This window comes from Taurulus bubalis (assembly GCF_910589615.1).
Source record: "Taurulus bubalis genome assembly, chromosome: 4".
Lineage (NCBI taxonomy): Eukaryota > Metazoa > Chordata > Actinopteri > Perciformes > Cottidae > Taurulus > Taurulus bubalis.
Window position 1 is genome coordinate 5769933 of NC_136592.1, and position 23464 is coordinate 5793396.

Genomic DNA, 23464 nt, shown 5'->3' on the forward strand with positions numbered 1-23464 from the left:
TGTCACTTCAATAAATGACCAAAAAAAACGTATTATGTATTTCACAAATTAAGAGTCCACTTTGTGTGGCCCCGGTTGATGTCAAACCCTGTTGGCACATTTTAATACAATAACATCCAGGCATAGCAGATGCATGACTACCATGTATGTAAATATTCCCTCAGATGATTAGATGGCCCTTTTATTCGTCCAAAAATAATGAGCAGAATATAAGTAAACACTGTTCTCACCCCAGCTATGATGTCATGCAGGTCTGCCTGCGTGGGGAAGCAGCCCAGGGAATAGATGACGGTGCCGATCTCCCTGAGGAAACACGCCATGTTATTCATAGACCCCACTGTTGCACATGAAGACGTGAGACGGGATCTGATCTATGGAGATACGGACTCAATTAAGGCGTTCAACAAAAGGTTTTGTTGAATAGACATAGTGTAACATTGATGACTCCATCTTCACATTTACTCTGTGGGTTATGAGTTGTGAGTGAGTTTATCAACCCGGGAGAAAGAACAGGTTCATACACATTCAGACCAATGGATTTCCATGACTTTAAACCAAATTTCCATGACCAAACATTTTGTGAAATCTCGGTGTAAACATGAAAAAGTGAGAAAATGTATTATTTAAGCTAACAATGAGCATTCCAAAGCATACAGTAAATCTTAAATGACACAAATGAATGAGAGACATTAGGCTCGTTCGTTAGAGCTGCGCCTCGCCTGGAATCCAGACGAGAGCAGCGGCCGCAGCAGGAGGCGTTCTCAATAACCTGCGATCAAGTCGGACAGTTTTCAGCTGCCTTCAAAGTAGACACAGGAAGTCACAGAAAAAATTACTTCCTGTTAGTTCCGAACTTTTGTCTACTTGTAGTTTACAGATCACGTTTGGATTTATTCATATGTGTTTGTAAATATATATTTGTGTAGAAATGTGTAGCTGCATCCTTTGGTCTTTTGATGTCTGCCTGTGAAATACATTACTAGTAGTTTTGATGTGTGTTGTATAAATACGATTTTGTATTAACAACCACACAATAAATGTTTTTAGATCAAACATGAGACTAATAGTCAAGTATTCCAACTACACATAAAATAAGGATTTTCTACAACACGTGGTGTTTGCTGTCAGATCTAAGAGCCAATCAGCTCTCTGATGTGGCGACAGCCAGGCGTTTCCCATCATGCATTGGGCCACGCAGTCGTTGGAAAGCAACTGCGGTGGCTGACTCTGAAATCGACGGCGACTTGATCTCGTGAGAGTATCGTTGACCACGTGTGCATGACGTCAGAGCAAATCGGGAGCAAGTCGGACACAAATCTAACCGGCATGCATTGCGCGCCGATCGATTCTGCGCAGAACTGGCTCATCTCGAACGAGCCTAATAGTTTGATTAAAGGAATAAACATTTATATAGATGCCTGGATGTATGCCTGCTTATATTTTCAGCGTCTTTCTTTTAAAAGCATATGAATTATTTCAAACTCAGCGTAAATGAACGTCATGAACATATGAATATAACACATGTCCTTGACTTTTACTAAACTTTTGAGGTTTTTTTTTTTCAAGGACTTTTCCAGGCCTGGAAATATAACTCCATGACTTTTCCAGGTTTTCCATGACCGTATGAACCCTGAAGAAACAGCACCACCTCACTATGTAAACAAACAAACAACAACCTGCAGGAGCTCACCTGACATCCACTTTGTTGTTGGACTCATAGTCGAAGGCTTTAAAAGCTGCTTTAATCTTCTTGTGGACGTCTGGCTCCATGGCCTCTGATGACAGGAGAGAAGAGGAACCGTCATGTCACCGACACGCCCACTCAACACACAACGTTCACCTGACGCTAAAAAAACAACATGGCGCGTGTATTGTTGCCTCAACAAGAAGACTGAAACTAGTTGACGGAGGCCATACACCTGTAACGTCAATTAAGTCGCACGGACCTGCACTTTGCTTCTTCTCCGTCATGCTTGCTCGGCGATGTGTTTCCCCGCTACCATGGCAAACGTTAAGACCCGCCTTTCTCTCCAACCAATCACACGCCTCACGCCTTGAAGTCAACCAATCACACTCCTCACGCCTTGAACTCAACCAATCACACTCCTTACACCTGGAACTCAACCAATCACAACCAACCAAAGGCCACGACTGCTAACCAATCAGAGTTAATTGTAATAGGCAGATAGATTTTACAAGATTTTAATAATTAGTATCATCTGTGTGCAATACAAGTTCAACTAGCCTGCATGTTACTGTTGCATCTGTCATTGTTTTTCTATCCCAGCACAGCTGTATTAAATGTAGATGTCACTGTACACTGTGTTACAGTAAAATAATACATTTATGCATTATCCCCAAATCCTACATATACAATATGTGTGCGAACACAAATCCTCAATGTACCGTTTGAGGTAGTTCAGGCTCAGTGTCCATTGTGGTCTCATGGGTTTTAACTTCATGGTTGATATTTCATGAGTCGCAATGTGATGTGATGGGAGAATGATATTCATCAAGATATTTCATTAATTTTATTCCTTTATATCAGGTGGAAATGCTGTGGTACTTACATCGTCATATTTCGCAATTATTCTCCTCTCTTCTCATCCCGCCAATGTATGTAAAACTGTTGGACTACTCTCGGCGTTGTCTCTCTTATTTTCAAGACAGCAGCAGTGGATTTCCTGAGCAGTGTTTTCATGTTGCCGTGGCCTCTGTAAAAATAAGAGTTTCATCCATCCATCCACTATCTGAAACCAGTGATCATATTCAGGACATTTTCTTCTGTTCATTCTATCACATATCAGTAGACATAATGTGAGATGTATTTAAATACTTAGAAAAAGGATAACAAAATAAAAAATGATAATAAAGCCATGGTGAAGAATCCATGCACAGTATTTTTTTTCACATTGGTCCAACAGTCCTTCAAAAACTGTGTGTTTGTAGAGATCCATACCAGTACAACCAAAACTCACATGACTATCAGCCAAAGAAAAGAAAACATAATACACTTAATGTTATACAGCTATAACCATAAAGTATGTTTACCGTTTTTTTAGCTACTTCATTCTCTCAGAATTTCTATGTCAATTTCAGCCACCTGCATTCCTTCCAGCATTAGAGAGACTTCCTCAGCCTTCAACGTGAGTATGCAGTCTATGTCTCCACCTGGTGGATGAAACATGCTATTACACTGCATCCACATTGAGCTCTAACTAACCAGGCCTGCAGGAGTGTCTTGCTCAAGGACACATGGACTAGCAGAGGGATCTTCCGATTGAAGAACGACTCCGATAAATCAGACACCTCTTTGAGCCGTTATCATCACCAAATCCCCAAATTAACGGTAAATGACAATATTCAAGTGTCTTATAAGGGTAGTCTCCAGAACAGCTTCAAGAAACTCAACAGGGGGAGAGTTTCTTCTCTTCTAATTTGTCACAGAAGTCCAAACCAAAGCTAAAATGTGCTGTGTAGAGGCATAAATAGACTTCTCTCTGCCTGCAGAGGACACTGAGTTAGCTATTGCACGAATAACAATCTGAAAGTTACTTAACAAAGCTTGTATAACATTTGAATTACATTTTAGTGCCGCCTATAAGGCACACATTATCAATACTGTGGGTCAACAAGTCTTTAAAGTATATTCCTCCCTTGATTAATGTAATCATCAAACATTTGTATCTACCTAAAAATCAATTGTGCTATTTACAAATGTGCTGCAGTTCTTGTTATTGTGTGTTTAGGCACACAGGGATGTTTACAGCTCAGACGTAAAAGTAGCTTTCATCTTATGCCAATGGAATAAAATGTCCCTGTTTACCTATTCTTTGGACTGCCCCAGACAAATGTGTTTACTATTAAATACATTGTCCTCACTCGTCTGCCTTCAGCTGAGCAGTTGACAACATTATTTTGTATACACAGGAAATTGATCTTAACAGATATTGTTTTAAATTCAGTAGGTTCAACGTTCAGGTTAATTCATGCCGGATTGTTGTTCTGTGCATTTACAGTCTGAACATGTAATATTTATTTTCATATGTGGTGGACATGTCCCTCTCCAATCAAACATGTGTTTTTCTTATTGTTGCTAGATAATTAGTTTTCACATTCATCTGCTGAAAGAAGGGAGGAAGTTACTCTGTGCTCACTTTAAATCTCAGTTTAACACGTGTTTGTATCAGCAGGAGATTGTGACATCACAACTGGTCCCAATCATAGTCCAACATATACACACACACACACACACACACACACACACACACACACACACACACACACACACACACACACACACACACACACACACACCGAGACCTGACTTTTCCGGTGTTATGACGAACAATATTTGCATATCATTCCCTTCCTAAAATAATGGCCTAAGTCATTTTTTGACAAAAAAAAAAATCTTGCCTAAATTATCTCAATATACTGGCCACCTCTGGTAAAACGGCCTACATCTCCAGTTGAGCAGATCATGTGATTCTACCCCTGTAGTATAACGGCCGGTCAAGAGTGTGACTTAGGCCATTTTATTTTGCCTAAGTCAAAAGACAATGTGACTTAGGCAATTTTACAAGCTTTTCAAGATGGCATTTTAAAGCTAGCATTTAAGCTAGCAATGTAGTTAGCATTTTTGCGAGCATTCCCTCGAACATAATATTAGTAATCATAACATAATTTGACCGGTATCACAGTATGCCTGTTGTGCACCCCTATTACATTTGGTCAAGTTTGTTGTGTTTTCTGAAAAACCTGAAAAAAATGACTTGGGCCATTATTTTAGGAAGGTGACGATATTATAAAATGAGAAGGAGTAAAGGGTCTTTTGTTGTTGTTGTTGCTTTTATTTTTTCACTTTAACTTTGACTTCTTTTTTAAGAGTCCTTAAGCCTGTCTCCAGGGCCAGCCGGGTGGATGAATTATTGTGTCATCTTGGTTCAAAACGTACGTCAAACTGTTTCGTGTATATGCCATGACAGGTGATACACATAATAATAATAACTTTATTCATATAGCACCTTTAAAAACAAAGTTGACAAAGTGCTCTACAGAGAAGCAAAGAATAGACATAACTTAACTTAAAAAAGGACCATACCATAAAGGCAATGAATACAACAAAACCAAACAAATAACCAAAAAGAACAAATGGAAGAAAAAACAAACAAATAAATAAAATATACAAACAAAACCAGGGGAACAAAATAACTGCATAATAGATCACAAAAGGACGACATCAATTAAAAGCAATTCTATAAAGATGGGTTTTAAGAAGTGATTTAAAGGAAGTGATTGATTCTGCAGTAATGAAGCATGCATGAAGCAGCGTGACGTCAGGGTGTGTGTTCCAGGCTCCTCATTCATATCCGCGGTGGTTGTGTAAACCTCATCATCCCTGAGCTGAACCTCTGCAGGTCCAAGCATCTGATTCAATCCTCACTCCTCGCGCCGCTCAGACGCTGCGCAGCTCCAACTGGTCGAGTTTCACCAGGACGGTTTTCTATTTTCTCACGACAGACTTTGCCAAACCGCGACGCTGCTACTAAAACACTTATCTCTGAAAGCGACTTTTCTTTTTCCAACTTTGAAGTCACAATGACTGCATTGTTGCTTTTCATTGTATTATCTGTGGAAACGAGTCGATCAGTGGCGTCGGGTCACGGACACTTCTTCACGAACCACTGGGCAGTGCGCATCACAGGTGGGCAGCAACGAGCCGAGAGAATCGCAGCAAAATATGGATATATGAACTTTGGACAGGTAAGTTGATCCCTGTTTATTTTTGTATTACTGCTATAGGATGCCTTACGTAGGAGCATGACGTTCCCTGTTCACTCTTTGAAGCGCTGTTGCACTTAAGCAATAGGCTGTTAGTATTGTGTGGATGTGAGAAAAGATTTGAGAGTTCACAATTTCCCACCCACATAGATGACGTCACATGGATTTCCTGCGACTTAAACCCAGAAAAAAGAAAGTTCTGTAAAGTAGATCAGGAATGTGCTTTCATAACTGTACATTTTATTGTCTGAGATAACTGATTGACTGCTAAGATATTGAAACACACAGCGAAGATGACCACATGTATAACACGTTTTAATGTGTGTATAGTCTTTATAACGTTTTTATAAATTGTTATTCATAGTTAACTACTCATTTTTTAAATGCTATATAGATCAGTAATACGCCATAACACAATTAACTTTGTGGTTGCCAGGGTGAGAACAATCCTTCTTGTTTATCCTCCTGTAACAAGACACGTGATTTACCCTTTAGGTAATCACGTGTGCCACTTGGCATCTGAACAAACCTGGACCAAAATCAATTTTCTTAACAACTTCTTAACAACAACCATTTCTCTTCACTTTATTAAAAGTGTGAAACCCATAACAACTGCCAGGAAGGTTTTGCACAATTACAGAACCCCAAGCCTGCTCTAATTAATGGCTTATAACTGATAACAATATACAGACAAGAAATGACAGCAGCTCCACCTACAATTAGGATTTCACATCATAGTACATGGTGTGTTTTTGTTGCCTTATATGAGTTTAATATATCTACATATGGAGCACCTCTTCACGGTGTCCGCCATGAGGCGCCTCATGTTTTAGCCGAGAACGGACAAACCAAACCCTGGCTCTGGAGAGGGCCGTCCACATTTTCACGTTTTCGTATCGGCCACCTTGCTTCTCCTATCACACGGGAGAAGTTTCAGTTAGTTGCAATTTCACCACTGGATGTCACCAAATCTTATACACTGGCCCTTTAAATGAGGAATTCAACTAAAATGGGTCTATTAAAAGTGCACACAGATGATTATAATGGTTAAACATTGCAACATTAGAATTTGAGGAGTTTCTTCCTCACTTTAGATTTGTGTCCCGCACTCGTAGAAATAGATGTGCACTGGTTACCTATAAGTGATCCTTCAGTAATTTAGTTATTAACATTTAATAAAACTGCATGCTGCATCGCATCCTCTTAACTTTAATAAAGGCTGCCTTATTAGAAAGTGGTACTGGATAAGCCTACACTCTGTCTAGGAGAATAACTCAAGACGTGTGGCTGGAGGAGTTAGGGAGAGGGTGAAGACAGCGGAGCACATGTGCTGAGAACCCTGCTCACATTTTTTGGTGTAAAGTCAAGAGAGAACATGCATATTTACCGAATGATAAACAGATGGCCCAAATGTGTTTTGAATGTAGAATGAGCCCGCCCACGTCAGCGTGAAAGCCATTTGGATAACATCTGCTCCGATGGATAGAATATTTAGCCATCTTTTTTATAGCTGACGCTCCAGCGTGGTTGTTGTCATTGTCTTGAGGTTGCTGTTGGATGTGTTTGGTCAGATAGGAAGTCTGGAGGACCATTACCACTTCCACCACAGCAGAGTGGTTCGCAGAGCTGCGTTCTCTTTGAAGGGCCCACACAGCTTCATCCATATGGATCCCGAGGTGAGAAACGTCAGCTTGTTCAATCAAAATGTTCAACAGAGGAGATATGGTCACATGAACACATTGTTCCTCTTGTCTAAAGTCTTCCACACAGACCTGCCAATCCTGGACATTAAGAGTATAACTGGCTTCACATATTTCTCTATTTTCTTTCCATTTTCACCTCACATGATTTCAAAAGATTGACCTGCCTTTTTTTTATCCACTTAAATGATAAGAAAATTCCATCTTTTTTTGTCTGGTTGCACCTAACATTAAAATCAAAATGGGTTCATAAGAGAAAACAGAATTACTTCTCCAGGAATGAGTTTCAGTTTCAGGTGGATGAAAAAAAAAAGTGCAATGTGGTTGTTTCCTTCAAAACAAATTCACCCTCCTGCAAAAGTGCTAATTTTGAAAGGTGAAAGACACACACATGTGATGGTGGTTTGGGGAATTTTATTTACAACTAAAGCTGTCATTAGAGCATGAAGACAGCAGTGAGCTCTCAGTGGACACGTCATCCAATCAAACATCAGCAGGAGAATAATTGCAACTGCGAGATGGAAAAAAAGTCAAATTAATTTGCCCTAGAAAATAAAATACATTTATGATAATGATAAGCATTTAGAAATGAATTAAACAAAAAGTGAATAGAGAAGTATATCTTTTTTTAAAATTAAAACATAAATCAATTGGAACTAAAATATATTTGAGGTTGATATCAATATCCACAGAAAGTCGGGGGATGCCCAAATCAGACAGTTTAAACACCACATAATGAAACCATGTGTGACAACTGCTACTTTTACAAACCAAAACACATGTTATGTTAAATGGACTTGCATTTCTACAGCGCCTTTCTAGACCACTCAAAGCGCCGCACGCTACATGTCGACATTCACCTGCGGTATGACCTCATGAATGTGAACGTGTGATGTCAACTTTGAGAAATGTACTGGAAACCGATCCCATCTGATACTTATGGTTGCATTTACTGCCTGTCACAGAGCCAGAATAGGAAAGTCTTGATAGATAAGACCCTTTTTAATGATAGCTTACACCACTTGGACATTTATTATAACTTGTGCTTTCCTAACTTGACTTTAGAATTTTTTTTATAGTGTTGGCAATCAAATCCAATGGGTTGGATAACATTTTATCTGCCCAATAATCGTTACATTACCATTACCACATGTTGTGGTTTAAGGTTTCTCCACTTGATGTCAGTTATTCATTTTCAGCTGCTTTAGATTAAGGTTGTATAGATCACCTCATCATAATAGTGCTGCAGGGATGACTTATTGTTAAAGGTTGTCCTAGTTTAAGTACCTTTTTGTTGTTGTTTGGTTATTAGTTACAACAAGCTATTTTCATCTCTTCTCTTTGCTGTAGACTTCTTTTTGCACACAACTATTGATCAGAAACATCTTTCTCTTCTACACTATTTTGGTTTGTGAAGACTTAACACCAGAGTAGCTCAAATTAATTTTACAACCCAACATCGACTAGTTTCAAGAAATCGTTTGGTGACTTTGCACCCTGGGATAACTTGCATATAACTGATGTGCTTTTCCTACGATGACAAGTCAAAAATCTGCCATGAAAAAAGCTTGTTGGCACATGCCATGTGGAGCATAACAAACACATACGTTAACCAAAGCAGGATCTGACATTGTGGTCAGTGACGCCATTCAGGCTTTTCTTTCTTTTTTTGTTTGAAAAATCTAAGTTCTTGACTTTAATTATACAGAAAGATATGTTTCAATAGAATTGTATCGGTGTGGGCTTCTATAGAAAACAGTGTGACTTGTTTTCCACTTGAAACTGATTCATAGTGTTCTTTCCATTTCCATTTCCATCTTTAGGTGGACTGGGCTCAGCAGCAGGTAGTGAAACAAAGAGTAAAGAGATATGCCCAAAGTGACCCCAGCTTTATTTATTTCAATGACCCTAAATGGTCCAACATGTGGTACATAGTAAGTACAGAACACTGAATCATTCATCCTGCCATTTCCATTTTGACAAGACAAGATAAGTAGTGCTTGTCTACCTTGTTTCTTTTCAGCATTGCAATGATAAGAACAGCCGTTGTCACTCAGAGATGAACATTCTGGCTGCGTGGCAGAGGGGCTACACCGGCAAGAATGTGGTGGTCACCATATTGGATGACGGCATCGAGAGAAACCACCCTGATCTGGTTCAGAATTATGTATGTGCCATCCATTCAACCATCTCCAAAAATGGATACAGTTCAAACTGAAAATATGTCTTAAAGTATTTCATTTTCGGCTCCAATTCATCACTTCAAGAACTAAGATTGAAGCTTACGTAACTGTCACACCAATGTGTTGCTAATGTGTTGTCCTCCATCAATTCTCTAGGACCATCTCGCAAGTTATGACGTCAATGGGAATGACCATGACCCGACACCACGTTATGACTCCCGCAATGAAAACATGTAAGAAAGAATACAAGCAATGTCTTGCCCTTGTCACATTCAACTCACATTTATTCTGCACTTTTCTCATCTAAGCCCCTTATTAATGTATTTGGCCAAGTGCCCACTCTACAGCAGGAGTAGTTCCAGATGGGTTCCAAGTACTGAGGGCCTCAAAGTGCGCGTTGGATCATCCAACTGCATCTGAAACCCATTTTTTTGTTCACGCGGTGATTGGCCAGCAGATCCTCACCCCACTGCTTCATATACTGCAGCTTGGTCAGTGTTCTGCTTTAAACTATGACTTTCTAAGTACCCCTCTAGCCTTGGTAAGGATGCGGGTGTGTTTACAGTTAGTTTCAAGGTCACAATAAGACGCTCAGCAGCGACTCTGTGCATTAATGTCAAATGCAGAGGAGCGCTGGCCGGGCTGCAGTATTTGATGCATTGGGAGCGAGAATGGATTGCCTGCAATCACACTGTGTTGGTGTTATGACTCCAACACAAATATCTCTCAATTTAATTATATATTACATGCATTTTGGTGTGGTTTATAAAACAAGCCTTCCTATTAGTCGTCACTGTCAGGTTGTTTAGTTTCAGACATGCCTCCTACTAATGCTTACAGCAATCTGCCTTTGAACGTGTCGTTGAAACAGACCGCAGCTATGTGTCAGGCTGTAACTTCTGACTTTTTTGTTCTCTGTTTGCATGTAGACATGGAACTCGGTGTGCAGGTGAAGTTGCAGCAGTGGCCAATAACTCCCATTGTACTGTTGGGATTGCCTATAATGCTCATATTGGAGGTAGAGTTCCCTTAAACCAGCCAACCACCACTGTTTCAGACATAAATATCATAGCAACTACTCAATGAATTTCCAAGAAACTTGGTGCAGATATTCATGGTTCGTATGGGATGGATCCTAATGACCCTGACTTTTAATTTAGCACCATCATCAGCGTGAAATATCTTAAATTCTATTACATTCATTGTTTTGTACAAACATTCACGGTTAACAAACATGGAATGCTAGTGACTGTTGATCTTAAATTAATCAGGTCAAATTTTAATTGTTGTTGTATTGCAGGCTGCAGTTGGACTGTAACTTTTTCATAACATAGTCTTTTTGAATGCTTACTAAAGCAAATCATACAAAGATTCATTTATTGTGTTTCTCTAACTAAGAATCAGACCATAGGTCTCTTAATCCTGTAAATAGCATTTTACGGGTGAGCTGGACCAGTTGGTGTTAACTATAAGTTATTAATACCTGTCAATAGTTATAACTAATGCAAAGTATAATATTTTAGTTCAGCCCATGCTTTGTAAGGGAAAGCAAGCAAGTATCAGAAAAAGATATTAAAATGTGTGTTTTTTGTTGTTGTATTGAACTCTTTTGCTCTAAGCTGCATACTATTATTGTTATTTTGTGTAGATGCGGCTTTTAGCTCTTTATTTATACACCCATGATCAAAATCCTAGGACGACTGGGTGCCTTACTTTCATTCCATTTGAAATGAGTTTGGTGTATTGGGTTTGATGTTACCTTGGACACAGGGATTCGGATGCTGGATGGTGATGTGACTGATTTGGTAGAGGCCAAGTCCCTGGGAATCCGACCTGACTACATCGACATCTACAGTGCCAGCTGGGGGCCAAAAGACGACGGCAAGACAGTGGATGGCCCTGGGCCGCTCACTAAGCAGGCTTTGGAGCGAGGCATTAAGAAGGTTTGATCAGTCGCAAAGAAAAAACAGAACTTCTATGAGCAGTTTTATGTGCGTACGATTGATGTTTGAATGAAATCACAGCAACACATCACTATGTGTCACACAGGGCCGCAAAGGCTTGGGGTCCATTTTTGTCTGGGCGTCAGGTAACGGGGGTCGACAGGGGGATCACTGTTCATGTGACGGTTACACCAGCAGTATCTACACAATCTCCATCTCCAGCACCACAGAGAACGGGAACAAGCCCTGGTACCTGGAGGTCTGCAGCTCCATCATTGCCACAACATACAGCAGTGGAGAGTTTAACGAGAGGAATATTGTGAGTACTGCATACATTTCATCAACTGTAGCTGAGACAGTTATTTGTTTTATAAAAAATGTCTAATTTCTATGACAATTCAAAACAAACTGGTTACCCCACTGTTGAATGGCTCAGTTGAACACTGATGCCTTCATATGAGGGTGTAACGTACTCCTGTTGGCATCTCCCCTCACACAACGATAGCAGCACACTTTGTATGTGAGGTTCTCAATGTTTTTAATGAATGCCTACCTGCCCGTGACTCCGGCTCTCTCTCTGACGGTCTTCCAGGCTCTGGCCTTCCCTTGCGCCTTCGTCCCTACTGCCCTAAATATCGGGGAGAGACACAATTAGCTGAGGCCAATTAAGCCTCTTCCCGTTGTAACAGGCCAATAGTATACCCCCAGTCCGGACTATACCCGAAAGGGGTATAAAGGGGCCTAGGCTAGATTATCCCCTGGGTATATTATGGCCGAGGCCAATTTATACTCCGGGGTATAAATTGGCACCGCGATCAGCTGTTAAACTAAACCGCAGCCGTAGGTACCAAATCCACGGCCTGCCACTTGACTTCTTTCTTAACACAACAATAAAATAGTCTATGATTATGAGCTGTAAACATACACACATTGCGTCATGCTAATTTACGGTTTGTGGTTTTACGTAAGTGAATTAATACAGACCCTTTACCTGATATCGGGGAACTGACAGCTTGTCAAATTTGTCTAATAAGTTTGTAAGTACAGACGGATACAAATTCATTGCATGAGTTATTGGATAGAAGTTCCAGGGCTACTGACACAGGAGGGTTTCTCCTCCTGTCTCCACTAGCAAACAAGGCGGCTGCATTGTTTGCTAGTGGAGACAGGAGGGTTTCTCCTCCTGTCTCCACTAGCAAACAAGGCGGCTGCATTGTTTTGGCAATCATGTCAGAATAGCACAACTGCTTTGCACTTCTCATTTATAAATCATGTGAAGTCTCTCTTTAAAGATGTTTTAAGAACCTGGAGATTTGGTTTTGCTTCCCGCGTTCAACCTAATGGAAACTAAACTGTGTTTGTGATCCCTTGAAGGTAACCACCGACCTCCGGCACCTCTGCACTGATGGTCATACTGGCACTTCGGTCTCGGCCCCCATGGTGGCTGGAGTCATAGCCCTCGCTCTGGAGGCCAAGTCAGTCACGTTTTGCTGTTTACTGCCTCGTTGCTCTGTTTCCCCTCCTCTCTCGCCATCTGTCTTCTGTCTTTCTTTATGTCTGTTTAGATCCTCGGCTGTCAAGACGCTTTTATCAAGAAACTGCAAAGATACGCAGCCAAAAATATAATTTATCTGAATTTGTTCCATTTTTTTTGTCGGCAGGATGTTTACCAAATTTGTCTCTGAACTTTTAGAGCTGTTCCTTTTATCTGTAGACAGCCATTAATGAACAGTAAGTGTGAAGTTTTGTTGTTGTGATGTTCACAATCCTCTTAAGGGAAAGTGATGCCGCCCTTATATTTTCCACGACACATGCGTGTGATGAAATTCATCTACAGCACGGATTGTGTGTCCAGTTAACTCTATCTAGGGTCAAAATTCAATTAAGTTGAGCCACTCTCTCTTTTATAATCTTTGTTATTTGTGCGCATGGCGTGCAAGCTACAAGCCTGCAAATAGGTGTTTTTTTAATTGCATAAACCAACCAGCACACAATGCAGAGGAGCAATTGTAATTAACTGTAAACTCATATCTCATAATCATGGACTATTTTATTGTCGTTTTAAGAAAGAAGTCGAGTAATAAATGCTTTATAAGGAAAAGAAGGTTAAATGAATATAATGTAAACATTTTAATTAGCTGACAAAATAAATACTCAAATGTAAAATTGTAAAACCTCTGGTTTCTAAAGCATAAAGAATTGACTATCTGTATATTTCGTTAAACATGTAAATAGTGCTTTTATCAGGGAACTATTTGTGACAGTCACATCTAAAAAGCTCTGATCAAGCACGCAGCTAGTTATTAAAATTCAGAGGTGTATGACCACTTGCGGTCTGTGATTACGTTATCTTTTGACCCACACACCACGCTCTGGCTTCACTACGGCGAGGATAAACTAAGCTGAAGTCCGTCTCACGAAGACTCCCCTGCCTTGTTTGTGGCACTTTAGCTCCAAGACCATTCAACCAATGAACTACTGAAAATGTAAATATTTTAAGCATGGCTGCCAAATACAGTAATTCCATAAAGCATGATATGATATATCAAGCTTTTAATATACACACAATTTTTGTTTGTAGAAAAAGCATACAACCAGTCTAATTCTTTTAGCTTCAGTTAACAATTATGGCTGTCCCGCCTCTTTCTCTTTATATCTATGTGTGTGAATGTACTTTAAAGGCTAAAGTTGACCAATGGAACAATCTTCCAAACCTGGTTGAACTAAAGACATTTTACTGACTCATAACAATCAAAGGCTCGTCAAACAAACACAAATAAAGTTCACGAGTCGCTCTGTCTGGCCAAATGAGATGAACAGTGTCTTTGGTTTCTCCAGCCTTTTGCTGACATGGAGAGATGTGCAACATCTTCTGGTGAAGACATCCAGACGAGTCCACCTGAAAGCTGATGACTGGAAGACCAACGCTGCGGGACTCAGAGGCACACGGCATTCTACGTCTAATACTTAGACAGTACATTTACTGTTTCATACTGAAAATACTTTCAACAAAACTGAAGCCTTAGATAATCAAAGAAAGTCTCAGTTTGATCTCTCTCTCCGTTGACTTTGTCTTGTAATCAGTGTGTGTCTTTTCTCACAGTCAGCCACCTGTATGGTTTTGGCCTGGTGGATGCAGAGGCCTTGGTGCTGGAGGCTACGAAGTGGAGGACTGTTCCTCCTCAGCACACCTGTAGTCGGATGCCTGTGCGACGCACCAGGTGAGGTCAACTTTAGGCCGGTGCGGTATTGTAGCTGACTGTTAACTTTCTGCAGAAACGAAAGAGGTTTCTGGCTTCAGCTATACCTTGAGAACAATCAAACAAGGCCAACTACTACACCCCATTTACACTGAGTCCCTTCATGCATCTTGGGTGGATCAAATAGCTCTCTGCAAAGCTACGTTTAAATTAATCCAAGAAGAAATCAAGGAGAGACTCATTCTAGCCAGATGTTGAAAACATGTAAATACATTTGTCTTTCAAACACACATAATGTAATGTTATCTCCTCCCATGGTGTAACTTCGTCAATCCCAAATATTTCCCTGAGTAGAAGATACGTCAGAGAAATGACTTTGGCTGTGTGTGTGTGTGTGTGTGTGTGTGTGTGTGTGTGTGTGTGTGTGTGTAAAGTCATGCAAATTCCAGGAAGGATGACAGATGTTTTCGAATTGTTGAAAAAATACCACATGTATATCTCATTCACAAGCCCAGCAAAGAGTCGAAGACTTTAAAAACATGCGATTACTTTATAGAAATCTAAACAGTGCAATAAATGTCACACCCATAATTTAAGACAAATAGCAATTAGTAGTTGTATACACATATGTATGATAAGTATGGATTAGTGCAGTTTATTGTAATATATGTATTATTACAAATACTCAGTCCTTCTAACTGTAGTGGGAGCTATGTCTGCATTCATGGCAGAAAGTCATTGGTTCAGATTTTCATCGTCATAATTTGTCGGTGTGAATTGTCCGGTTTATTGGCTTCAGGATTGCATCTCTGGCCTTAATGCGGATAGCTTACTATTATTGCTTTCCTCTCAAAGCTTTTCGTATTATTGCTTTAGTTTGTATAGAGTCTGTTGCAGAAGTCACAGGCACAATGTTCTATATCAGTAGAGAAAGATATATTCTAACATTTATTTAATTGCACAATGCTTATGCTTATGGCTGTCCCAGGTACATCCATGCCGGCCAAAGTATGAACAGCAGCATTTCCACCTCTGGCTGTTCAGAAGAACCTGACCAGCATGTGGATTACCTAGAGCATGTGGTGGTCAAGGTCTTGATCGTCCACCCACGGCGAGGAGACATGGAGATCAACCTCATCTCTCCGTCTGGGACGAGATCACAGCTGCTGGCCAAGAGGTGAGAGCAACGCTGGACACACCAATGCATTCTGCAGGTCCAATATCAATACCACATTGGCCGTTTATTAAATTGTCAGTTCTACCAAATTCTCCACTTGTATCTTTTCCGATTGGAAGCAGCTCACAGTGAGGTCTGTGGACGACCCCGAGTGAATGGAACATTGTTGTTGGCAAGACACGCTGCTGTTCCATTGTTTTAAAACATATGTTTCATGTACCTAAGTGGAGTTTATCGTCCCTCCGCAACCTCTGCTAAACTGAGGGTGGTGTACTTTATGCATGCAGGCCGGGAAGACGTATGTTCCAAATATTAAATATACATGTTCTGTAAATACTAACTCAAAAAAATGTACTCAATATGTACTTAATATTTTCATAAAAGGTTTAGATTAGATAAGAGTTGCACTGTCTGTGATTACCAGCCACGATAGTGACTCGTTTTGATGTGTGTATGAGGCACCGTGGCAAAATGTGGTCCTGGAGACACTTACTGCAGTGGGAACGGCCATAGAAGCAGTTTTGAGTACTTTGCCAGTTGTTCGTATTTGTCTTTCTGCGGAGCAAAGGCACCCCACTTTATAGTCTGGCCCAATTTGGCTTTGTGACAGTTGTGATCCTACCAAAACAAAACATGCAGATTACATTTTATAGTGAATAGATACCAATATACTTTGTCTAAGGTTAAACTGATCAGGGTTGGGAGCTTCTTAACCTTTCTCACATTTCATTTCACCTCACCGTTATGTATCAAGGTTGTTTGACAGCTCCAATGAGGGCTTCAGGAACTGGGAGTTCATGACTGTTCATTTCTGGGGTGAGAGGGCAGAAGGCATATGGACTCTGGAGATTGTTGACTTACCATCAAAGCTACGCAACCCTGAGGTGCTGGGTAAGGTCCAACAGCACACATTTAAAATAACCATCACAATTTAAGCTGAAGCAACCTAAAAACAGCTTTATTATTATTAATATTATTGTTACTTGGCACAGGCAACCTAAAAGAATGGACACTGATCCTTTACGGCACATCTCAGAACCCCGACCAGCCCCACAGTGCTCAGCACTCTCGTTCAAGGATGTTGGAGATCCCAGTCCAGGAGGAGATCCTGGAGGAGCCAGAGCTGGAGGAGGAAGATGAGTACAATGGTGAGAGAATCAAAGCAGTGAATTATTTCTCCTAACTTACACATTTTAACTGAAATACCAGAATATCATGTTCCATTTCAAACTGAATGGGCTGAAAGCAATCAAATCTAAAATGTATTACGATAGAATATTTCCTCAACGCCTCTAGAAATGGTGATAGTATAATGAATGGAGATTGATTCGAAAAGAGAGTTATCAGCTGTTTGCACTGGTGACAATGATGATGATCATAATCAATGTGATGCTCCTCAAGGACCATGCCACAGTGAGTGTGGAGACCAGGGCTGCGACGGACCAAATACTGAACATTGCCTCAACTGTGTCCACTTCAGCTCAGGCAGCTTGAAAGGTGGCAGGTAAGAGTTGACAGAAGGAAGTGAAACCAGACAAGTAGAAAGTCCCAAACCTTAAAGCTGAACTATATCGTTTTATTAACAATGGATCACATGATTGTGTGTAATGTGAAAATTGTCACTCATATTGACAAACTCTTGAGAATTGTCACAACTCTGCAGTTCCCTTCAGCTCTACATTTTTGCTTCATTCAGCGGATTGTTAAGATTTTATAGAACACAACTTTAAAGCCTACCTCTCGTGCATTTCCTTATTTAGACCTGAACTTGTATAGTGCTTTTTCTAGTCTTCCAACCTGCACATCCGGAGTAACACTCATACACCGTAGGCACAGCTATGGGATAAGTGTCTTGCCCAAGGACACATTGGCATGGGCTAGCGGAGCAAACCACCGATCCTGTGACTGAAGGGCGGCCCTGCTCACCACTGAGCACCCATCATATACTATGATGGGTGTTTATATTAAATGTGGCCAAAGTGTCAAATAATGAAGTAAGCATATGTAAAAGTATTAAAAACATCAGGCTTCAGACTGGCTTCTGACCATTGTGAACACCATTGTGTCATCAAGGGTCCCAAAAGTTCCCTTTGTGATGCCATGTTGCCATAAAATGATGAACTTCAAACTGCATGACTTTTATAACCAAAATAGGACGTTTTTGGAATGTTGCAAATATCCTGTAAAGGTTCGTTTCGAGACGTTTGTCACAACTATGTTCGCGAATTTTGCAAAATGTAGGTAGATAAATAAAGTTTAAAACCATCGATACAGATCCACCAATACAAGCTACCGTAAAAGTCGGGTTACAAGCTGCTTCCACCTCCGGTGTGTGTCCCCGCTGTAGCAAGCTAGCAGCAGTGCTAGCTAGCGCTGCTGCTGCTGCTACTGCCCGCGTCCCCTCTGCCCGAGTCCGGTGTCGAGCCGGGGCTGGTCCCGCTACCTTCGGTGGTTGTCGGGGAGCTAGCGGAGCGCTAGCTGGCTACAGCGGGGAGCTAACGGGGACACTGACCGAAGGTAGTAGCGGCTTGTAACCCGACTTTTACGGTACTCCATATTGTGCCATGAACTAACTCTCTTTGCACCTTCTTATCTTTGTGGGTAGAAGCTGTGTGAGCCACTGTCCACTTGGACACTATGAAGACATAGCGTCTCGACGCTGTAGACGCTGCTATAAAGGCTGTGAGGGATGTGTTGGCCAGTCAGCTAGCGACTGTCTCTCCTGTCGAAAAGGCCTTTACCTCAACACACTCAACTCCAGCTGCATCAATCCCTGTCCCCCAGGTTACTTTGCTGATGAGAGTAAGTCAACTCATCCACACTGTGGACCAAATGCAGTTGGTCTTTTATTAAATATCCGATATGTAATAGTCATGTAGATCAGGGGTTATCAACATTTTTGTTGAATGTACCTTGCTTATATATTGTCAGCAAGCTGCAACAGTTGTAATTTTGTGATGACGCACTGATGACTTACTTTTGTTTAAAATCAATAAGTGGATTATTTTTGTGACTGTTAATTATTGTTGTTTCCACCAGTATATTGATGCATGTGCACGCTGTCTATACCAGATCAGAGACAGTGTCTGAAGTGTCATGGCACCTGTAGGAGATGCCTGAGGTATGCAGACAGATGCACTGCCTGCAGTGAAGGCTACCGGTATGTAAGGACAGTGAGATTGCCATTTATATCTGGACTTTGGTTGAAAACAAAATGTTGTAATGGAGTTGATTTTCTGTTTATAGTCTGGCAGGGATGACTTGTGTTCCTGAATGCACCAATGGGACCTTTTTCCATGTGGAAGAGATGACCTGCAGCCCATGCCATTCCTCTTGTAGGACTTGTACAGGTGAGTAGTGTGTTGGCAGGTATACAGCTTCTTCAGTATATTCACACAAGCATACAAACCTAGTGATAAGGCGATTGCTAATTTAAAGAAAACCTGTTGAAGAGATTCAGATATAGGTGTGAATACATCTTTTGATCACTTCTTTCCAAAAGCGCTGTTTGCTCCTGATCATATTTTCATCTTGCGTGGCATGAAGTTTGATATCTGTTTTTCCCAGGGCCCGGTAAGGTGGAGTGTATCCAGTGTGCTGAGGGCTACCTGCAGCAGGAGTGGAGGTGTGTGCAGACTTGTACTCCTGGCTATTACTCTGCAGAGGCCGCAGGAGTCCCTCATAAGATGTGTCACAGGTGGGTGATGGTGATTCTCAGTCTTACGAACATCACTCGTTCATCCTTGGGTCATTGTGTGGGACTATGTGCGTCCGTGACTGAGTTAGTGTGCACATCTGTTTGGTTTTTTTGCATTCTCGAAAAGGGTGGTGGAAACAACACTTCAGCGTCAACATCCAGATTTGAAGTGTAGTGAAGCGTGGGTGCAGTTTTATGACGGGAACAGCGAAGACACTCCCAACTTGATTATTTAATTTAACCTTACTTCACAGAATGAATACTAGTTACTTACAGCTTTGTTTAAATTCTTCCTTATTTGTGCTAATTCAGTTGAAAAATGATCCCAAATAGTTTGATATTAATCATTGAAAACAAAATAAATTGTAAATTTAGTGTTGAACCATTAAGGGACCTATAAACTGTGAGAACAGTTCCTGAAAGAAGTTTATTAGTTCAGATTGCAATGCTGTTATACTTTTATATTTTGTGCCTTATTTTTATTTATGTTTTACCTCAAGTTTATTCTAATTCTGTGTGTTAGGAGGACCCAGCAAAATAAGCTTTTCATTGTATAGAATAACTGCCTATTATCTGTGCATATGACAGTACAAACATCTTGAATCTTGAATCTTGAATAGACCAAAACATCAGTCTTATAAATTCTCGGTGGACATCTGCTACAATGAAGAAAGTGTTTGTCAAGGTATTAATGATTTCAACTCCAATCTACCGGTTTTCATCTGGCTTTGTCCCCCAAGGTGTGAGGACAACTGTCTGAGCTGCAGCGGCCCCGGAACAACGTGCACCAAATGCAAAGAGGGCTACGGTCTGGTCGGTAGGACTTGTATTGTGAACGTCTCCTGTAATAATGGTGAGTTTGAAATTCTAACCCTCAGCTTCCTTGTGCACCTCCATACCGCTTCTAAATGTACCGTTCATTTCTGTTTTCACTTTTACGCCTATCATTTATTTGATCAACTTGATGTTTGGACCAGTATGATAACTAACCTTCTGTGTTGCATCTGATTTAACCCTTTATCGTGCAAGTAACCAAGGCTCTAAGTAACCGTAGAGCCATGTTTTTACACGTGGATCCCAGTTCGGGTTATAATGTGCATATAAGAAGCATGAATCCAATCTTGCCACTGGTACAAGCCGTTACACGGATCAACAGTCCCAGTGAGCACCAACCGGGATTTCAACGTTGGTTTCTAGTTGAAAACTGGGCAATATTTGGTTTGAACATCCAAATCCAATGATATCGGTTACTGTGAACGTACACTGGTTGGAGAAATTTGGTCTTGATGAAGACGTGGTTGGAACGTATTGAACGTTTCATATGAAATGTCATGAATATGGAACTAAATAGACTGTGTGCTGACAAACAAGGTGCTCCCAGGACATCGTAATGAGAGCGGTGTACATTCTGTCTGTACGTTCTTGTAACATGAGAGTGACGGCCTACTGGTGCAACACACATGAGCAGGTATTAAGCTCAGACTGCTCCTACCAATTTGACGGTAGCGTCGGACTTGCGGAGTGAAGTGACCGAGCTGATGGAATAAACTTGAGGCTTCACGCTAACTACATACTTTGTAAGTACTTGAACTACTTTATTCCAGTAATGCAAACTGTATTAGCAAAACATAAGGGTCAAAACATTGTTGTTTGGCATACAGCAGTTTACAGTATTAGTATTATCCTGTGTAATATTCTAGTAAGCATTTATAATACAACATGAAAAGATGCTCAAAACTGGGTCAAAAGTGAAGCTCTTTTCTCATACTTTATTTCCAGATTTCCACCTTGAATATGGCAGACCATCTGAAACCACCTGAGTGGCTTTGACAACAACATTTTAAAGAAGAAAAGGGAGATTTTGTTATTGTATGCACTGTCAACAATCATGTATTTTCTATTTCATTGTAGTTGTATTTAAAGAACATTGTTCATGTTCTCTTTCAATTAGTGCCGAATAAATACTAATTTATTATTTCCTGTGTCAGGAGACAACTAACTTTACTGTATGCATTTTTATGTTCAAAAATAAAATACGGTTATGGATGAAAGACTTTCAAAAGTGGTTCAAAGTTTTTTCTTTAACTATTTGAAGAACGCAGTAGAATCCAAACCCATTTTTCCGTAAAATAAAATTATAGGAGATATAAAACAGACTAAATGGACCACATGGAACACGTTTCTAAAATATTTCCTAAATACTACCCCTAGAGCTAAATTGTTACTTATATGTCACAGTGGGCGTTGATGTATAATTCCATAAAATTCGAACTTTTCTGGTTAGCCAAAATGTCTTCTCCTTGGAGGATCTTCAGTACATATTGAACACTGCATCGTTAATTATTAATCCGTACTGCAAAAGAGAATATTGAAATTGCTTTGAAATCTATCTTTTACTGATACGCAAAAATTCTTTCAGAATTCATTTCACTAATAATTTAAATAAATTGGTCATTATTTTATGTTTATATTTGACTAAATGTGTTATGAACTCTATTTTACTCTAAAATGACAATATACTATTATCAGCTAAACGTCTGTGACAATACTTTCACAACAGAATGTGTGGGTCTTTGGGGCAAGACAGGTTTCTCCATGGTTTGATGCTCACTAGTTGAGAAAGACTTGCCAGTAATCGTGCCAGGTCTCAAACTTTCCATGCATCATCAATCTCAACCATCAGCTCTTAGCCTCAGTGGTCCTGCACCTCCCTCGTGGTAAAGCTGGCAGTTTCATTTTCTCTGAGGTACGAACAAAGTAGTTGTGCTCATGGACTTCTAAGGATCTAAGTGTTTGCCAAAGCATTCTCTTTGGTTTCTGTCCCACAACTCTGCTCTGATGACGTCATTTACAGCTGCACGAAACATGTGTTTCAGATCCTCTATTACGACAGTTACTGTTAAACTTTTCTGTTTTTGTCTGCTGATTTCTGATAGCAGGAATCAATCATAGTTTTTTAAGTATCAAGGAAAATGTGAAAATGTATCAAATATAAGCAAAAAAGGAAATATTAAAACACAGTTCACTTTATTTCATTAAGATGATTTCTTTTCTCTGATCCGTCCCTGTCAGCGGACGAGGTGTTCTGTGAGATGGTCAAGTCCAACCGTCTCTGTGAGAAGAAGCTTTACCGTCAGTTCTGCTGCCGTACCTGTCTTATGAACGGATGAGGAGCCGACCACCCCTGGATATCTCATGCTCTTATTTTTAATCCGTCACAAAAAAGAGACTGAAGTGTCATCGTTGTGTGGAATGTGTACAAATAGTGTTTACTGAAAATGAATTGTATTGGACATGTACAAAACGGCATTAAAATGAATGTGCTTTCTACAATAGGATGCTCTGTTTGTATTCACAGATAGTTTAAAAAAAAAGAAATGGAGTTGGCCCTTGCTTCATTTCAGATTTTTTTATTTTGAGTTTAATATTTTGTTATTATCCATTCAGTTCAGTTGAAATGTAAATAATAAAGCACACAGAGCTTTTTAAAGCCAGACATGCTGCCTCTGTCTCCTTTTCCAGTTACGGCTCTGACCACAGCTTTATTAAAACACGATGCTTCAGTTTATTATGACTTCTCCCCATGCAAACTCTGCTTTTATGAGTACGATGGACGTTTGAATATCTTTCAGCGCATTGTGTTTTTTACCAGTCCACATGCTTTAGTGTTCTGTTCAATCTCACTGCTATTTCCAGCGTCATGTCAAGCAGCAGCAGGCAGCTGTGTTTCAGTGAAAAAAAGCCCTCAGTGTAGCCAGCAAGGTTGTGATTCATGGGCCT

At 40.3% G+C, this 23464-nt stretch overlaps 2 protein-coding genes across 2 annotated transcripts in view; one reads left to right on the forward strand and one right to left on the reverse strand.

Annotated features, from left to right (window-relative positions):
• Positions 1–1990, reverse strand: part of drc8 (dynein regulatory complex subunit 8) — a gene marked incomplete at its 3' end in the record, with an annotated part of 3416 nt that extends 1426 nt beyond the window's left edge. Inside the window, exons 1-3 of the mRNA XM_079217520.1 lie at positions 1947–1990; positions 1691–1775; positions 231–303 (exon numbers count right to left, since the gene is read on the reverse strand). Of these exons, the coding sequence (XP_079073646.1) occupies positions 231–303; positions 1691–1775; positions 1947–1971 (183 nt within the window). The 5' untranslated portion in view covers positions 1972–1990. The remainder of the gene's footprint in view (positions 1–230; positions 304–1690; positions 1776–1946) is intronic.
• Positions 1991–5601: 3611 nt separating this feature from the next.
• pcsk6 (proprotein convertase subtilisin/kexin type 6) lies at positions 5602–23180 on the forward strand (the record flags this gene model as incomplete). The annotated part of the gene is made up of 21 exons (XM_079217270.1): positions 5602–5766; positions 7356–7460; positions 9308–9418; positions 9508–9651; positions 9824–9900; positions 10597–10685; positions 11438–11610; positions 11717–11929; positions 12985–13085; positions 14449–14552; positions 14714–14831; positions 15799–15987; positions 16742–16878; positions 16980–17135; positions 17389–17491; positions 18593–18789; positions 19060–19147; positions 19234–19337; positions 19555–19684; positions 20425–20537; positions 22757–23180. The coding sequence occupies 21 exons, from the start codon at positions 5602–5604 to the stop codon at positions 22852–22854; spliced, it is 2715 nt and encodes a 904-aa protein (XP_079073396.1). The 3' UTR covers positions 22855–23180.
• Positions 23181–23464: the final 284 nt, after the last annotated feature.